Source organism: Arachis hypogaea, chromosome 5, assembly GCF_003086295.3.
Source record: "Arachis hypogaea cultivar Tifrunner chromosome 5, arahy.Tifrunner.gnm2.J5K5, whole genome shotgun sequence".
Taxonomy (NCBI): domain Eukaryota; kingdom Viridiplantae; phylum Streptophyta; class Magnoliopsida; order Fabales; family Fabaceae; genus Arachis; species Arachis hypogaea.
Genome location: NC_092040.1, coordinates 115530382 through 115544969, shown reverse-complemented (window position 1 = coordinate 115544969; position 14588 = coordinate 115530382). Strand labels below are relative to the sequence as shown.

The 14588-nt window shown below is 34.4% G+C and overlaps 4 protein-coding genes across 5 annotated transcripts; 3 read left to right on the top strand and 1 right to left on the bottom strand.

Moving 5' to 3' along the window:
• Positions 1–8: 8 nt before the first annotated feature.
• LOC112803129 (GPI-anchored protein LLG1) lies at positions 9–3565 on the top strand. Its single transcript, XM_025846623.3, has 3 exons — positions 9–1017; positions 1106–1162; positions 2676–3565. The coding sequence occupies exons 1-3, from the start codon at positions 930–932 to the stop codon at positions 3026–3028; spliced, it is 498 nt and encodes a 165-aa protein (XP_025702408.1). The 5' UTR covers positions 9–929; the 3' UTR covers positions 3029–3565.
• A 1814-nt stretch (positions 3566–5379) lies between these two features.
• LOC112803127 (actin-related protein 8) lies at positions 5380–10482 on the bottom strand. 2 transcript variants are annotated; one of them, XM_025846618.3, is made up of 12 exons: positions 8667–10482; positions 8504–8589; positions 8354–8424; positions 8173–8240; positions 7966–8027; positions 7694–7791; positions 7043–7124; positions 6671–6813; positions 6376–6524; positions 6136–6269; positions 5913–6031; positions 5380–5716 (listed from the first exon to the last, which is right to left on the bottom strand). In XM_025846618.3, the coding sequence occupies exons 1-12, from the start codon at positions 8987–8989 to the stop codon at positions 5639–5641; spliced, it is 1413 nt and encodes a 470-aa protein (XP_025702403.1). In that variant the 5' UTR covers positions 8990–10482; the 3' UTR covers positions 5380–5638. The 2 variants fall into 2 exon arrangements, with proteins under 2 accessions (XP_025702403.1, XP_025702402.1); XM_025846617.3 differs by having other exon boundaries at positions 8173–8246; positions 8667–9217.
• Positions 10483–10526: 44 nt separating this feature from the next.
• LOC112803125 (photosystem I reaction center subunit V, chloroplastic) lies at positions 10527–11191 on the top strand. The gene has a single exon (XM_025846616.3). It carries the CDS (start codon positions 10600–10602, stop codon positions 11092–11094), a length of 495 nt encoding a protein of 164 aa, XP_025702401.1. The 5' UTR covers positions 10527–10599; the 3' UTR covers positions 11095–11191.
• Positions 11192–12139: 948 nt separating this feature from the next.
• On the top strand, positions 12140–14279 carry LOC112803124 (high mobility group B protein 10). Its single transcript, XM_025846615.2, has 6 exons — positions 12140–12345; positions 12581–12659; positions 12904–13066; positions 13163–13210; positions 13446–13801; positions 14025–14279. The coding sequence occupies exons 1-6, from the start codon at positions 12140–12142 to the stop codon at positions 14100–14102; spliced, it is 930 nt and encodes a 309-aa protein (XP_025702400.1). The 3' UTR covers positions 14103–14279.
• Positions 14280–14588: the final 309 nt, after the last annotated feature.

The following is a 14588-nucleotide window of genomic DNA, read 5'->3' as shown; positions in this document are numbered from 1 at the left end:
AAAAGGGGGGGGGGGGGGAGGAGTCGTTTTAGTGTGATGACTATTAGAATGGAGAATTATTATACATAATTAAAAGAAAAAAGTACGTAGTCAACATAAAATACTGCAAGCGCTAGTTCGGTAACCATTGTAACAGCTGGCGATAGTTGAAATCCATAGAATTTTCTTTTATAAAGTATCAGCTAGCGTGATGTATATTCCTTGGATTACTACATGAGTTTGCTTTTGCAACTGGTTTTTATAATTTGAATAACGAGATTATATTGTTGTGGAATGGGGAGAGTAACGGTGGCAAATGGCAAAACGGATTCGCTGAATTAATGCGAGGCAGGTTGCTGGCTTGTTTCATTTAAAATCAAGGGGTTTGGTGGATAATCTGCCTCAAATAATGATAATAATAAACGTACACTGATCTGTCATCTATGAATAAACGGTTTCATATCGGTATTTTAGTAGCTAAACGTTCAAATTATTTTGGATAGTTGGATACTTGAACACAAAGGACCAAAATAAGTATATAAGTAAGTAAAATTTCCCTTCACTACAGTACAGTAGAAGATCATAGAAATTTTGGTCGCCAAACATTAGGTAAAGCCGTAAAGAAAGAAAAAGTTACTACCAAATTTTATTTAATAAACCAGTTTGCAATAAAATAAAAAATAATAGTGGGAAGGAAGGAAGGAAGGAGGATTTGGAGAAAAGGAGTTTTGCGCGTTTCCGAGCTGTCAGCCATTTGAAGGGATCGTGTCTTTCTGTCATCTATCTGTTTGCAATTTGAGTTGAGCTCACAGTCACATCACACTCTCATTCCATTACCTGCTGCTGCTGCTTCTTCTTCTCTTCATTTGCCAAAATTAAAGAGGTTTTCAATTTAACTTGTGGTTACAAAAGAAGATCTACTCTGTGTTGCTCAGACGAACTGAGCAACGATGGCTATGCCTTTCAATCATCCACTCTGTCTCTCTTGTGCTATTCTTCTCTTCATGTCTCTCTCCGTTTCTGCCGCTTCTCTTTCTGGTAACTTCCTTCACTTCCCTTCTTTTTTTCAAGCTCTTGCTGACTCCTTTTTTTTTCTTCTTCTGACGTTTGGGTTTTCTAATTACAGACACAATTTTCGATTCTCAGGCGCATACGGCTCGCCATCTTCTTCAGGCTAAGAGAGGTTTGCAATTTCTTAAACATCTTTATGCTTTTGGATCTACCAACATTTTTTATTCAAAAATTGAAAACACAAGTAAATGAATTATATGGACATAGCTATATTAAATCTATCTAGTGATTTATGCTGTTCTTTCCTTTCCTTTTATTGTTGAGATCAGTCTGCTCTGTATGAGGATTTTCATTATTCGTTTAGAGATAACTCTAACTTCAAATGTGACCCGATCTGCCATTTCTGATAAGCTCTTGTATGTACAAACAGCACAAATACTTATGAATAGTTGAATAATGATTGCTATTAAACAACTACTTCAGTTCTGTTGATTGCTTATTTGAGATATCCATCTTTATAGGATTTCTTAGTATATTTTCATCACTTCATGCAAATCTAGTGCATTGCCTGTGTCTCTGATCTGTAGAGGATTTTCAGCATGCTGCAATTTGGTTTTGCCGTGACATTTGAACTGTTATGTGTATGCTGAAGCCTGAAAGGTTAGAGTTTGGTGATATCAATTATCAATGTGGAGTACTAGGTAAACAATGACTATCTTAAACAACATGAAAAACTACCAATCAAATAAAAACATACTACACCTTTAAATTATCCACCTAAATCTTACCTAAATCTTAATATTAAAATAACTATCCATACACTGACATAAACATCCGATATATCTATTGTTCACAATATTTAGTATTTTCATTGTCTACCTATACTTTTTCATTATCAAATGCACAAGGCAAGTGGAAAGTGCTGCCACATGGCATGTGTCTTAATCACTTTCTTATGTCTTTCATCTAGTATCGCCTCATGAATCATGATTTTATAGTTGCCAATTTTGTCTTGGTTTGTTTGCAAACTCATTGCAGAATAGGGGTGAATGCGAATCGAATCGGATATGGCTAAAATCTCGATCCGGTCCGCATTAAAATCATCGGATCGGATCGAATTCAATATCTGCAGTTTTTAAGTTTAGATCCGATCCGATTCGCACATTTGCGGATTGGATATCGGATATATCCGCAAAATATAAAAATATTTTTAATAGCTTATTTTTATTAAAAAAATATTAATAAAATTCTTTTTTTCTACTCTTTTAAATATGTTTACTCTTAAAATAATGTTAAACACATTTTTCTTAAATAATAAAATTAAAATAATACAACATATATGATAATTATTAGTTGAAATAAAACATAAGAAAAATATTTACTTATTTATTTATTTATTTTGCGGATCGGATATGCAGATACCTACATAAAATCCGCAATCCGATCCTATAAGTGTGCAGATCCGATGCCATAACCTTGCGGATCGGATCCATATCCGCAAATTTCGGATCGGATTCGGATAAATACCGCGGATATGCGGATCGGATTTGATCCATGAACACCCCTAATTGCTGTTACAAAAGAAAATTCTTTTCTTTTTAATTTTCCTCACCTGTCTGTTTAAAATATATATGGAATCTGGGCCAAGCTGTTCTCATGATACTGGTTTTCCCCGGAATCTGCAGGTTGTTCTGTGAATTTCGAGTTCGCGAATTACACAATAATCATAAGCAAATGCAAAGGACCCAATTATCCACCGAAAGAATGTTGTGGGGCATTCAAAGAATTTGCATGCCCTTACGCCGATGTGTTGAATGATTTACAGAATGATTGCGCTTCAACCATGTTCAGTTATATTAATCTCTATGGACAATACCCTCCTGGCCTCTTTGCTAGCGAGTGCCGTGAAGGGAAGGAAGGTCTTGCCTGTCCTGCATTGCCGCCATCGGCATCTTCTGATGATACAGCAAATCAAGTTATACATAAGCCATCTCTACTGCTGATGATCACAACCTGCTTCTTAATTTTGTTACTCTGATGTTTCAGTGGCTAATTTTCATTCATTTTTTTTATACCAACATGATTGTGCTAAAGCTCAAAACATTAGCGTGCAATCGGATTAGTCTCCCCCTTTTCGATTTTACAGTTCCATGTAGTAAGCTCTGCTGTATGCGAGTGTTGGTAACTAGTTGCAAGCTTGCTTGGAACTTGTATATTGTCTGAAAAAGAATGTGCCTACTCATATATTTTTATTGGGAATGGATCTTCTCAATTGTTAAAAGAAATTGAGAGTGTAAAGGGTGATCTCTAACCTTTCATTGCTTTCTCTCTCATATTTATTCTTGGTCCTACTTATAAAATTAATGGTGAGAGATCACACTTTGTTCCCACAATGTTAAAAAAATTGAGAGGATCTATTTCTCTTTTTATTCCGGTTATTTATTTGTAACTAGGTATTTTTTTTTTTATGCTGTAAAACATTTGCAGTAGAATATGCATGTGTGAAGACCAAAACCAAATTGTTTGACAAGTTGTATGTGATTTGTGAAGTACTACTCTTTGGATTTTCCTAAAAGATGTGCGCAGTGCGCAACATACTTAACATCTTAGGAAGAAAAACTGCATTTTCTTTTGGTTCTATAGTTAATTTCAGAGAATCATGATCTCAACTTTTATTATTAGGGTGTTATTGTGAACGGTTCCTTCCGCTACGTTACCAACAGCGTATCTGCCAACTCTATTTATAATTGTGTTTTATGGGAGCGTGTTTGTGGATGTGTCTAATAAAAATGTCTTTTTTATAACTGTGTTTAATAGAAGTGTCTTTATAGATATATTTTATGGATGTGTCTCTTTATATATGTATTTAAAATATATTAATTATTAGACACATCTACGAACACACTTCCATGAAACACAAATATAAATAAAATATAAATAAGAGTGGGCAGAAGTTGGCCGATAATATGTTGGTACCCTATACTTTTCCTATTGCGAAACCCAGAAATGTTAATGATCAGTCACGGATTTAGGAGACATGTATAGGCTGTTGCCCTCCGTAATTTTTAAAATAGTTACGGTTTTCTAATTATTGCAACATGAAGAAATGAAAAGTTTATACTTTTTTTTTTCTTTCGCTAAGACATTGCATTGTGAAGGTATGAAATTGAGAAATTTTTATCAGCATCTGTTAATCAAAAATGCTAAAAGACCAAACTATTTGTTGCTTTTTTATTATTATTATTAGGTTTAATTATTATGTTGATTTTTATAGGTTCACTAAATTTATAATTAAGTTTTTAACTGTTTTTTCCTTTTTTAATTGGATCTTTACATGATTTTTAATTTTACAATTAGGTCTTTATCAATCTAAAAAATGTTAGAACTAATAAAATATCTCTTCGCAAATTGAACGTATCTATAATCAAGAATTTAATTAAATATTTGACTACGTATTTTTTTTAGAGATATTTCGCTAATTTTAACTTTTTGACATGAAAATAATCTAATTACAAAATTAAAAGTAGTGTATAGATCTAATTGAAAGAAAAAAAATATAAAAATTTAATTATAAATTTATGAAACTATAAAAACTAATAAAATAATTAAATTTTATTATTATTATTATTATTATTATTATTATAAAAAGAGTTACATCACTCATGAAAACAATGTCAGATTGGACAAAATCATTACACTGTATACACTTTTGCTAACGAAGACATACTCTTATTAATAGAGTGGTAGATGTCACTACCCGAACATAGGATTCATGTGTAAGTATGACTCATTAAATAATTCGAATAGAATTGTATTTTGTATCTGAATTTTTATATATATTTGTCCATTTTTTAAAAAATATAATTAATCAACCTAGCTCTCTCTTTTTACTCATTGAACATCATCTTTTAACTCTTAAAGAAAATAAATCAATTTAGATTAGTCGAGTGGTTAGATCCGTAACAAATTAATTTTTGTCTGCCAAACTAAAAAGTACTATGAAAAAACAAAAAAAAATCTTAAGGATAATATTAAGAGGGTAGTAGAATAATAACACCAAGTTTCATGTACAGAAAAACACAATAGATTATATTTAAAAGCTACACACTATTACACAGGGAGTGGATCCTCTCCAGTGAATAAAAAATTGGATGGTGTGCAGTGTTTAATCTAACTATTCATCATTCTCTCTCTCTTATTTATTTTTGGTCCCACTATTAAAATCAAAGGTGAGAGATTACAATGTATTTTGTCAAGTGTTGAAAAAACTGGAGATGATCCATTTCCCTATTACACACAGACGAAATGGTAAACCCGTCCATTCAAATGACTAAAGACCTTGGTGGTAGCCGAAAAATCATAACAATGTATTTCACTACCATAACATCGTTTGTGATACATCGAATCCTTCATTTTGTTGACTGCAATTTTATTTATAGCTTCGTCGCAAGTTGCAATATAAGAATAATTTTTTATCCTATTATTGTTGTGTACATAAATCAGCCCATTTACCATCTATACTTTTGTAAAGAAAAAGTCACATTATTTACGCATACAAGAAATCCTGCTATATAATTCACTCCTGCTGTTGTGCAGGAGGAGGATGAATAATTTACATTCAGAAAAAGATTTAGATGAGACCGGTGAATCACCAAATGAGGTTGAGTCTCGGCTTCTGTCGGAACTGTTTCTTTGTCACACACCATGGACCAGGAAATGTGCTCAGCTGCATTATATGCCAATCAAGAATACAGTCAGCCACGTCACACTGATTTCTCAAAATGAAACTATCAAACAAATATTAAAATCAAAGAAATCTACAAAGAAAATTCAAAAATTCAGCTGAAATTGATCATGAAATAAAATGACCTCGGCAACATGCTAAATTTGAATATCTATCTGCAAGGTAGTGGAAATCTTACATTGCCAATGATCTTTGCTCCAAACCAAGGAGTATCGGCACCATATGGAGGAGGTATGACTCTGGTTCCATTGGATATGTAGGGAGGAAGTAAGGCCTTTAGTTCCTTCTCTAACCTTTCTGCATAAGAACCATGCCAATCAGAACTCCATTAGAACTTAGAAGTCGGACAATGTACCAGATAGCAGTAAATTTCATCTCAGCAAAGAGAAAAAGGATATTACCTGCCAAACCTGGTAAGCATGCAGAACCCCCTGATAAAACTACAGTCTTGTACCAATCACTGTCACCTGCTAATTCCACAGAATGGCAATGCTCCATGCAAAGAGCTATGGCCTGGTGCAAACCCATTGCTTGCCTATTCCAACAAGCACAACTTACGCTCACCATAAACCCATGGTAATTCATGGAAAGCATTAGGAAAAAGGCCAGCAAAATACAGGTAAAGCATTATAAGAACTTACACTCCAGCAAGATGAGGCTGGAATAAGATCTCTCCAGTTTGAAACCGCTCTTTTGAAGGTGTAAACCGTCCTTCTCCAACAGCTTCAAATGATGCTTGTGTATCTTTTGATAGCTCAGCTTCATAATCAAGAGCAACATAGCACAGCTTCTGTTGCCCGGTAACCAACAAACACCCAACAACTTCAGTGAGAAGAATTTTAAGGAGAAAAAATAGATCTAAAAACTCAATGCCAACACTCCCATCGCCATTCAACAATAATTAAAAAAAATATATATGAAGCACAATACGCGTACCTCTTTCAATGTGCGGACAGTGTATAAAGACTGAAAATTTAGGTTGTTGAGTTGCATCTTCTCCCTCAGAAATCCTGTAAGTTTTAGTGCTCCCAGTCCCACAACTTCCACGCCCACACTGCGCATCACTTTACCATTAAAAACTGCAGAAAGACAATAAAGGCCAGAGTCACACCAATGAAGAAGAAGAAAAGTCATTGGGTTCTGCCATACAAAGTCAAAAAATATTGTACATTGAAAGAGAGATGTTTAGCATTGAGTATAACTGTTCCCAACTTGTATAACAACTGGTGGTAAATCACACAAGAAAAGCAAAAATTGCGAATTCTATTGAGAGAAAATAGAAAGAGCAAGAAGAAAACTAGAGCATACTTGGAACTACAGATGTGACTTGAAACCCTATATTAACAGCTATTCCAGAAGTACGTTTTGCAGCAAACAGAGCTAGAGTTGCCTACATTTTACAAAATAGAAAATAAGTAAATATGGAAATAACATTGACAATAATCAGAAGAAACAATGCTATATTTCGCAAAAATCCGTGGACGACTATATTCATATTATGCATAATGATAATTGATTAGTTGTAAACAAGGTTTCTGCCTCTAAGTCTAGAGCCTCAGACTGAACAATCTAAGAGTAATAATTCTATTGTGCTTGAGCATGAATTCTACCACTCTCACCTTCTAAACTTCAACTGAAGAACCAGCTTGAATTTAGGCATGTGCCCGTGCCCATGCATTGTTTACATTTCAAGCCCAAAGGGCTCTTGCATGAGAGGCCATTTAGATATAAAAATTATCGACGAGTATACAATTCAAAATTTAGGCTTTGGGGATAGCTGGACATTAGTGATATACGTGAGATCTTGAGAGAACAAACACAGTTACATATAAACCATGAAAGAGGTTACAGAAAAGGGATATCATACTCATAACTCACGTGCAAGCATATTCGAACGTGATCCCACAATTACAGTAAGTTGTAACTGGACCTTATCTAGGGTCTTTTATTTTCATTTACCTGGTTGACAGCACAAACAGCGGGAACATTCATGTCAAACAGGGCAGAATATATTGCTTCTTTAAGCTGCCGTCTTGATGCTTTAGCTGATTCAGTATCTGGAATGAGGGAACAGATTAACATTATACAGTTGGAGAATCATGTATTTAGAAAAAAAAATTTCTACGAAGTTATATAAGTTATATTACATTATAGAAGTCAGTGCACTCTTTTGTGTTTATTTTTTTCTTTTTAAAATCACTAGCGAATGTAAGTCATAAAATGTAACTGACCATCATAATGACATATTGGTACGGAAACAATAACAGGTTGTGTATTTGGTTTCACCTGCATCCTGCAGAGTGCAGAGAAAGAAAGCAATATATAACACATGAAACCAAAGTAACAATATTTCTCTAGCCCCAAGATTAAGCAATGATTGCAAAAGAATAGCCCAGTGCCCTTAACTCATGTGCAATTGATTATCAGAATGTGTATACCTGTTATATATAGTTGCAAAAAAATGTCGTAGTCTAGTATACATTGGAGACTCGATGTTACCGAATTCCTGCATCTCAAAAACATGAGAAAGGAGGGAAAGGGGGACTCCGCATAAATGAGCTGGTATGATTTGCATGAATATTTCGTAGGCTAATGAAACAGATCGAACAAAATGATTACCAAAAACGTTGCTGATCGGCCGGATGGACAGGCATATTTGCTCCAACCGAATTTGCAATAGCCAGAACCGCCTAGAGAATAATGGAGATTGGAATTAAGAAAAGTGAGAAGGTGAGATGAGAGAGGCAAGTTGTGGAGTGGAAGACTAACCATCAATGATAACGGAACCAGGAACGCGTGCTCGTTGGCCATAAATATGCTTGAAGGAGAGCTGGGGGGTGCGGGCATGGAAAGGTCTGTAATTGAATTGAAGAATGAGAAAGCAGGAAAGAAGGAATGAAAATTGAAAGAATGAAAGTGGAATAATACTGACGGAAGAGGGAGAGGGTAGCCATAGCTCAAGGTGGCCTCAGCAAAGAAGAGAGAGTCGGAAGAAGGGTCGGGGTGATGGGTCTGAAGGAAGTGAACCCACAAACGATTGTCGAAAACGAGGCATCTGAGAGCCTTGCATACGCAGCTCATCTTGGCTGCATCCTTGGGCCCCAACTCCCTCAGGATTTGCAACAATATGTCTCCCGGCAGCTGCTCCAGCTCTCCCAAATCGGATCGGGAACACGCCTCTGCTCCGCTCCCATCCACGTTCCCTCTCGACGTGCTTGACACCAGTTCCCACACCCTCCTCAGCACCATCGACATGCCCCTCTCTCGATTGCAGTTGTTGCTGTTACAGCAAGATAATCACACCTCCTCATATTCTATTTCATCCTCTTCATTTTCATTTAATTAATTAATTACTAATCAAATCGCTGCTCACTGTTGACTGATGAGACCGTGGGAACTGGGAACTCCCACTTTGCTTCCTAGTTGGTTAATGGATCTATCTAGAACCACTGCTAATTCTACTTTTCCAATACTTGCATCGCTAATTATCACGCTCCATTCATTCGTTACCTTTTTACCCTCTTCATTTACTGTTTCTCTATTTGTTGATTTTTAAAATGACATCTGTTCACTTGTTGACTTCTTGTGGATTCATTTATTTATTTTATATTCGAGTTTTTGAAAGAGTTTGTCAGCAATTGACTTTTGGTAGTAAATTTTAGGAAAAGTTTAGGTACCAACATATTATCTGCCAATTTCTGTCAATTTTTATTTATATTTGTGTTTTATGGAAGTGTGTTAGTAGATGTGTCTAATAATTAATATATTTTAAATACATATATAAAGAGACATATCCAGAAAATATATCTATAAAGACACTTCTATTAAACACAATTATAAAAAAGACATTTTTATTAGACACATCTACGAACACACTTCCATAAAACACAATTATAAATAAGAGTTGGCAGAAATTGGCAGATATGCTGTTGGTAACATAGCATAACCGTAAATTTTAACTTATTCTATATCAATTTTCAATTACGTATATAGCAAAATTACTTATCAATATATAATATATATTAAAATATAAAAAATAAATTAAATTATATATATCTGTATAAAAATATATGATAATTATTTTTGATAATAAATTTTAATGTCAAATAAAATTTTTAATTTTTAATTTTAAATATTAAATTTTGATATTTTTCGTAAGTTAATTTTATCGATTATTCTTAATTTTAAATTTTAAATATTAAAAATTAAATCTTAAATTTTCAAACCTCCAAAGAATGAAAAATAAAAAATAACTTTATCACTAAAGCATATCAATATATAAAATTTTCACTATATATTTTGTATAATATGATTGAATAATTTTTAGACTTTAGTTTTGATATATTGGTAACATAAAATAATTTTAAATATTAAATACTAAATATTAAATATCAAATTTTCACCCCTTCAAAGAAGGAAGAATAAAAAATAACTTTATCACTAAAAACATATCAATATATAAAATTTCTTATTATATATTTTGTATAATATGATTGAATCATTTTTAAAATTTAATTTTAATAGACTGTTAATATAAAATAATTTTATATGTGTATTTAATTATATAATATTATATTATTAAAAATAATTATTTTTTATATTAATTATATAAAAAACTGAATGTAAATCAAAATTAAATTCTAATTTATCCATAGAAGAAGTTATTGAGTGAATAATTGTTTTGTAAATAATGAGATGTAAAAGGAAGAAGATGTGATCCAAAATGAGCCAATAGAAGTAAGGCAAGTCATAGGCAAATCCGGATTCCATGGTGGAGAATGAGAAAGCATCTATCTTTATCTTTGGCTTCCACAACCACTCTATATCATCAACTCTGAGAAAGGCGAAAGCAAAGCAAGCAGAAAATGGCAGCCTCAGCATCATCCATGATGATATCAAGTACCCATCATCGTGCCTTATTATCATCGCCCACCATCCACCAGAAGCCATCAAGCGTGTGCTTCCAGGGTCTGAGGCAGCTCACAATTAGAAGGAGCTTGTCAAGCAGCAGCGGCGTGAGAAGGGTGGTTCCTCCACGTGGCGGCGTGAGAGCTGAGCTGAGCCCAGCTCTGGTGATAAGCCTGAGCACTGGGCTGTCGCTGTTCTTGGGGAGGTTCGTGTTCTTCAACTTCCAGAGGGAGAACGTGGCCAAGCAAGGATTGCCGGAGCAGAACGGGATCACGCACTTCGAGGCTGGTGACTCGCGTGCCAAGGAGTACGTCAGCATCCTCAAATCCAACGATCCTGTGGGATTCAACCTTGTTGATGTATTGGCTTGGGGATCCCTCGGCCACATCGTTGCTTACTACATCTTGGCCACCTCCAGCAATGGCTATGATCCTAGTTTCTTTCCTCAATGAGTCAAATACATCCATTTCTTATTTATATTCTCTCTGATCTGCTACTCATCTATGTATATCTTTTCTACTTCTTCATTATCAACTGCTACCTTATTTACCTTGCTTTCCCATGTATAACTACTATTCCACGCACCATCAATTCATTCATGCACGTGTGCGTTTGTGGCTCCATATCGTTCAAGCAGATTCGTTGCTCAATTTGCAAAACCTACAAAGACAAGACTACATTATACGCCTTAAGCAGATATTCACCCTAGCTTAGCGTTAGTGTAATCATGGTTTAGTTTTTTTTTTTTTTTTTTTGGCTAATGTTTAATATTCAATCTGGAACCAAAAAGAAGGAAGTTTCCTTTTGTTTTATTGATCATGGTTATATATTCGATTCATATATTTCCATTTACGGAGGTTTACAAATAAAATAGTTGATCTAAAAGGATTACAAATAAAATTTATTCTGTTATGTCTTTTATTCTTAATAAAGGGAATCAAATAATTCTATTGGCCAATCTTAATTCAGTTCCCTAATTTGCCCTTCAGAATGCCATTTTTTTCCTTTCTGAAACTGCTTTCAAGTTCGTAACAAAAAGAAAAGGCACTTAATTGGCACTTAGTCTTTAATGGTTGTTCTGCATATTAGTACAATCGTTTTCCACCCCTACCACTAAATTGGTATCAAATTCAATTAAGATCAAAAGCTTGCACACTACTACTATTCAGGTTCTTAAACTTTACGGTTTATAATTATTTTCAATTACGTTTCTACAAGAATACACCTAAAATATTTACTTTTTTACCATAAAAAAATACTTACAATTTTTTAAAAATATGAAAACCCAATTATAAATTATTAAAATATAAGAACGTTTTTATATGCACTGTAATTGACAAGAATACGCTTGATATCAAAATATCAATAAGTTAGAATGACATGCGGTATATTATATGAAAAATATAATATATAGTACTTAAGGTTTGTAGAGATAAGCTAAAGCAATCTATGAAATAGGGTGTTTTTACTTTTAGTTATTTTAGCGAAGACAAAAAAATGACAACTAGTTCAGCTCAAGGTTCCACCGATTGGTGCCAGCAAGAGAGTGAGAGAGACACACCAAACGGAAATGAGAAATCCTCCGACGCAGCCACCAAAGCTTATCCAACACCAACGGCTTTGTACGACGACCTTGCCCGTGATTCCAACCTCTTTTGGGATAAGCTTGAATCTTTTCATAAATCATTCGGCACTAAATTTAAGTACGTCTTCCTTTTTTCCTTTTTGTTTCTAATTTTTCTCTTTCTATTTTAAGTTTATGGAAATTTGTCGTCTTTGCTTGTTTTCTGGTGTGTCCTGAGAGAAAAATTGCCCGTGGTAGCCAAATTTAAAACATGATAATGGAGTTGGATTATGCAATGAAAGTGCAGTAGTGTACATGATGGCAAAAATTACTTAGACGAAATTGACAAATTTCCCCCCTTTTTGTTGGTTTAGGGTTCCCACCATAGGAGGAAGGCCACTAGATCTATATCGCCTTTTCGTGGAAGTAACATCTCGTGGTGGTATTGAAAAGGTATGCATTTGATATCTCTATTCTCTGCTAATTGCTAAAATTCAGAGTTCCTTTAATGTCACGGTAAATCACTTCCATGTTTTCGCCGGATCTTTTCTGCTGATGGCAAAGATTTTATGATTGCAATTTATCTATGATTCTGCTCAGTATCTTGAAATCTTTTTTATATTGATTTCTCATTTCTCCCTTTTGTAAGACTTTTCTAAAGTAATTCCTCCTAAGTTTTTTTCTAAAGTACATGTAGGTAATTGTAGAACGCAAATGGAAGGATGTGATTGTGGGCTTCAAGTTTCGAGAGACTATTACAAGCGCATCATTTATGGTGCGCAGATACTATCTATCATTGCTTTATCACTTTGAGCAAGCGTATTACTTTCGGAAACAAGTCCCTCCTTCCTCAACACCTGGTGAAACAAAAAAAGTTCTCTCTTTCCCCCATCTAATTATGCTTGTGATCTTTTCCTTTTTTGACGCATAAGTTATTTCTTATACGGTATATCCAGATCCTGCAAATAGGAGTCTCGTTGATAGCTCCACACCCTTTGGTGAAGGTACTGCTTTGAATGCTTTGCATGTTCAGGATTAGTGAATGGAGCATTTAGATCTGATTTGTTTGCTGCTTTGGTTGCTTCATATGCACACTTGTATCTCTGTCTGCTTTTGCTCACTTCTCATGCTTCTTGGAATAACAGCAGTGGTGGATGTAGAGTAGAGTCTGTGTCTTCCTACTAGGCAATATGCTTTGAATATGTGATAACCGCTAAGCATTGTCTTTCTTATATGCAGCCGGTAAAACACAGCAGCTTGGTTCTGTGGTGCCTGGAACAATTGATGGGAAGTTTGATGGTGGTTATATAGTTACAGTGAATCTGGGTTCTGAACAGGTGAAAGGTATTCTATACCATGTTCCCATCAGTTTGTCCCAGAGTTCTAATACTGTTGGTGTCCATGGTTCACGGAATCGAAAGAAATCTAGATTGGCATTAGGCGATCCATCTCGGCCGAAGTCAAACAAGAGTGGCTACAATTTCTTCTTTGCTGAGAATTATGCCAGGTTGAGGCCCTTATTCCATGGTGAAGAGAGAGCGATTAGTAAGAGGATTGGGTTTCTATGGAACAATCTAACAGAAGCAGAAAGACAGGTACTGATGCTCAGTTTTGCATTTGGATAAAGGCTTGGTGCTTTAAATTTTTATACATATACTTCTGTGAAAGTTTGTGAATTGAAAGTAGTACTGTAATGTTCGCCTATAAGCATGTGTGTTTTGTGGAATAAACATTCTAATCTCAAGAAATGTGTCGAAGCTAGAAGTTGCAATTATCACCAAGACTTTCTCATATGACTTTTTGTAAAATGTCATGCAGGTTTATCAGGAGAAAGGGCTGAGAGATAAGGAAAGATACAAGACTGAATTGTTGGAGCACAAGTCGTCCAATAATTGAATTACTCAATAGACAAATTCTCTTACTACGAATGTGCTTTTATCCCTTTCTATAGTTTAGTTTTCTTTAACATTGTAGTTAGAAATACCCCATGGAAAACTGATGGCTATTAATAGCCTTGGTGTAATGTAGAATATATGAAATTTAAGATCTTTTATAGCAGCTAATTTTGAAAAAGGAATAACGAGGAAATGTCCAAAATGGTCCATAAATTTCAAATCGCTATTCAATTTAGTCCTCGACTTTTTAAAATAACCAATTAAATCCCTGAAATTCAAAAAAGTACATTTTCGTTAGTCCCTTACAGAAATGTTATCTAAATGTTGATAATGTGGCATTCTGGCTGTATACTAATGTGTACCAAATTTAAATTTGATTCAAATTGGTACCTGAAATTGCTTAATAATATCCAAATTAGTCTATTTTCAATATAAAATCCTAATTCTCAAATTATTGTCTTCTCTTCTTCGATCTCTCTACTGTCTT

What these genes read in the sequence shown, in the direction of transcription:
- LOC112803129 (XM_025846623.3), top strand. Translation starts at nt 930, where the DNA reads ATGGCTATGCCTTTCAATCATCCACTCTGTCTCTCTTGTGCTATTCTT. An exon ending in TTCTGCCGCTTCTCTTTCTG is followed by an intron (nt 1,018 to 1,105) that starts GTAACTTCCTTC and finishes TTCTAATTACAG; the next exon opens with ACACAATTTTCGATTCTCAG. An exon ending in TCTTCTTCAGGCTAAGAGAG is followed by an intron (nt 1,163 to 2,675) that starts GTTTGCAATTTC and finishes CGGAATCTGCAG; the next exon opens with GTTGTTCTGTGAATTTCGAG.
- LOC112803127 (XM_025846617.3), bottom strand. Translation starts at nt 8,989, where the DNA reads ATGTCGATGGTGCTGAGGAGGGTGTGGGAACTGGTGTCAAGCACGTCG. An exon ending in GGCTACCCTCTCCCTCTTCC is followed by an intron (nt 8,590 to 8,666) that starts GTCAGTATTATT and finishes ATTCAATTACAG; the next exon opens with ACCTTTCCATGCCCGCACCC. An exon ending in CAGCCTCATCTTGCTGGAGT is followed by an intron (nt 6,270 to 6,375) that starts GTAAGTTCTTAT and finishes TTGTTGGAATAG; the next exon opens with GCAAGCAATGGGTTTGCACC.
- LOC112803125 (XM_025846616.3), top strand. Translation starts at nt 10,600, where the DNA reads ATGGCAGCCTCAGCATCATCCATGATGATATCAAGTACCCATCATCGT.
- LOC112803124 (XM_025846615.2), top strand. Translation starts at nt 12,140, where the DNA reads ATGACAACTAGTTCAGCTCAAGGTTCCACCGATTGGTGCCAGCAAGAG. An exon ending in TCATTCGGCACTAAATTTAA is followed by an intron (nt 12,346 to 12,580) that starts GTACGTCTTCCT and finishes TTGTTGGTTTAG; the next exon opens with GGTTCCCACCATAGGAGGAA. An exon ending in CTCGTGGTGGTATTGAAAAG is followed by an intron (nt 12,660 to 12,903) that starts GTATGCATTTGA and finishes AAGTACATGTAG; the next exon opens with GTAATTGTAGAACGCAAATG.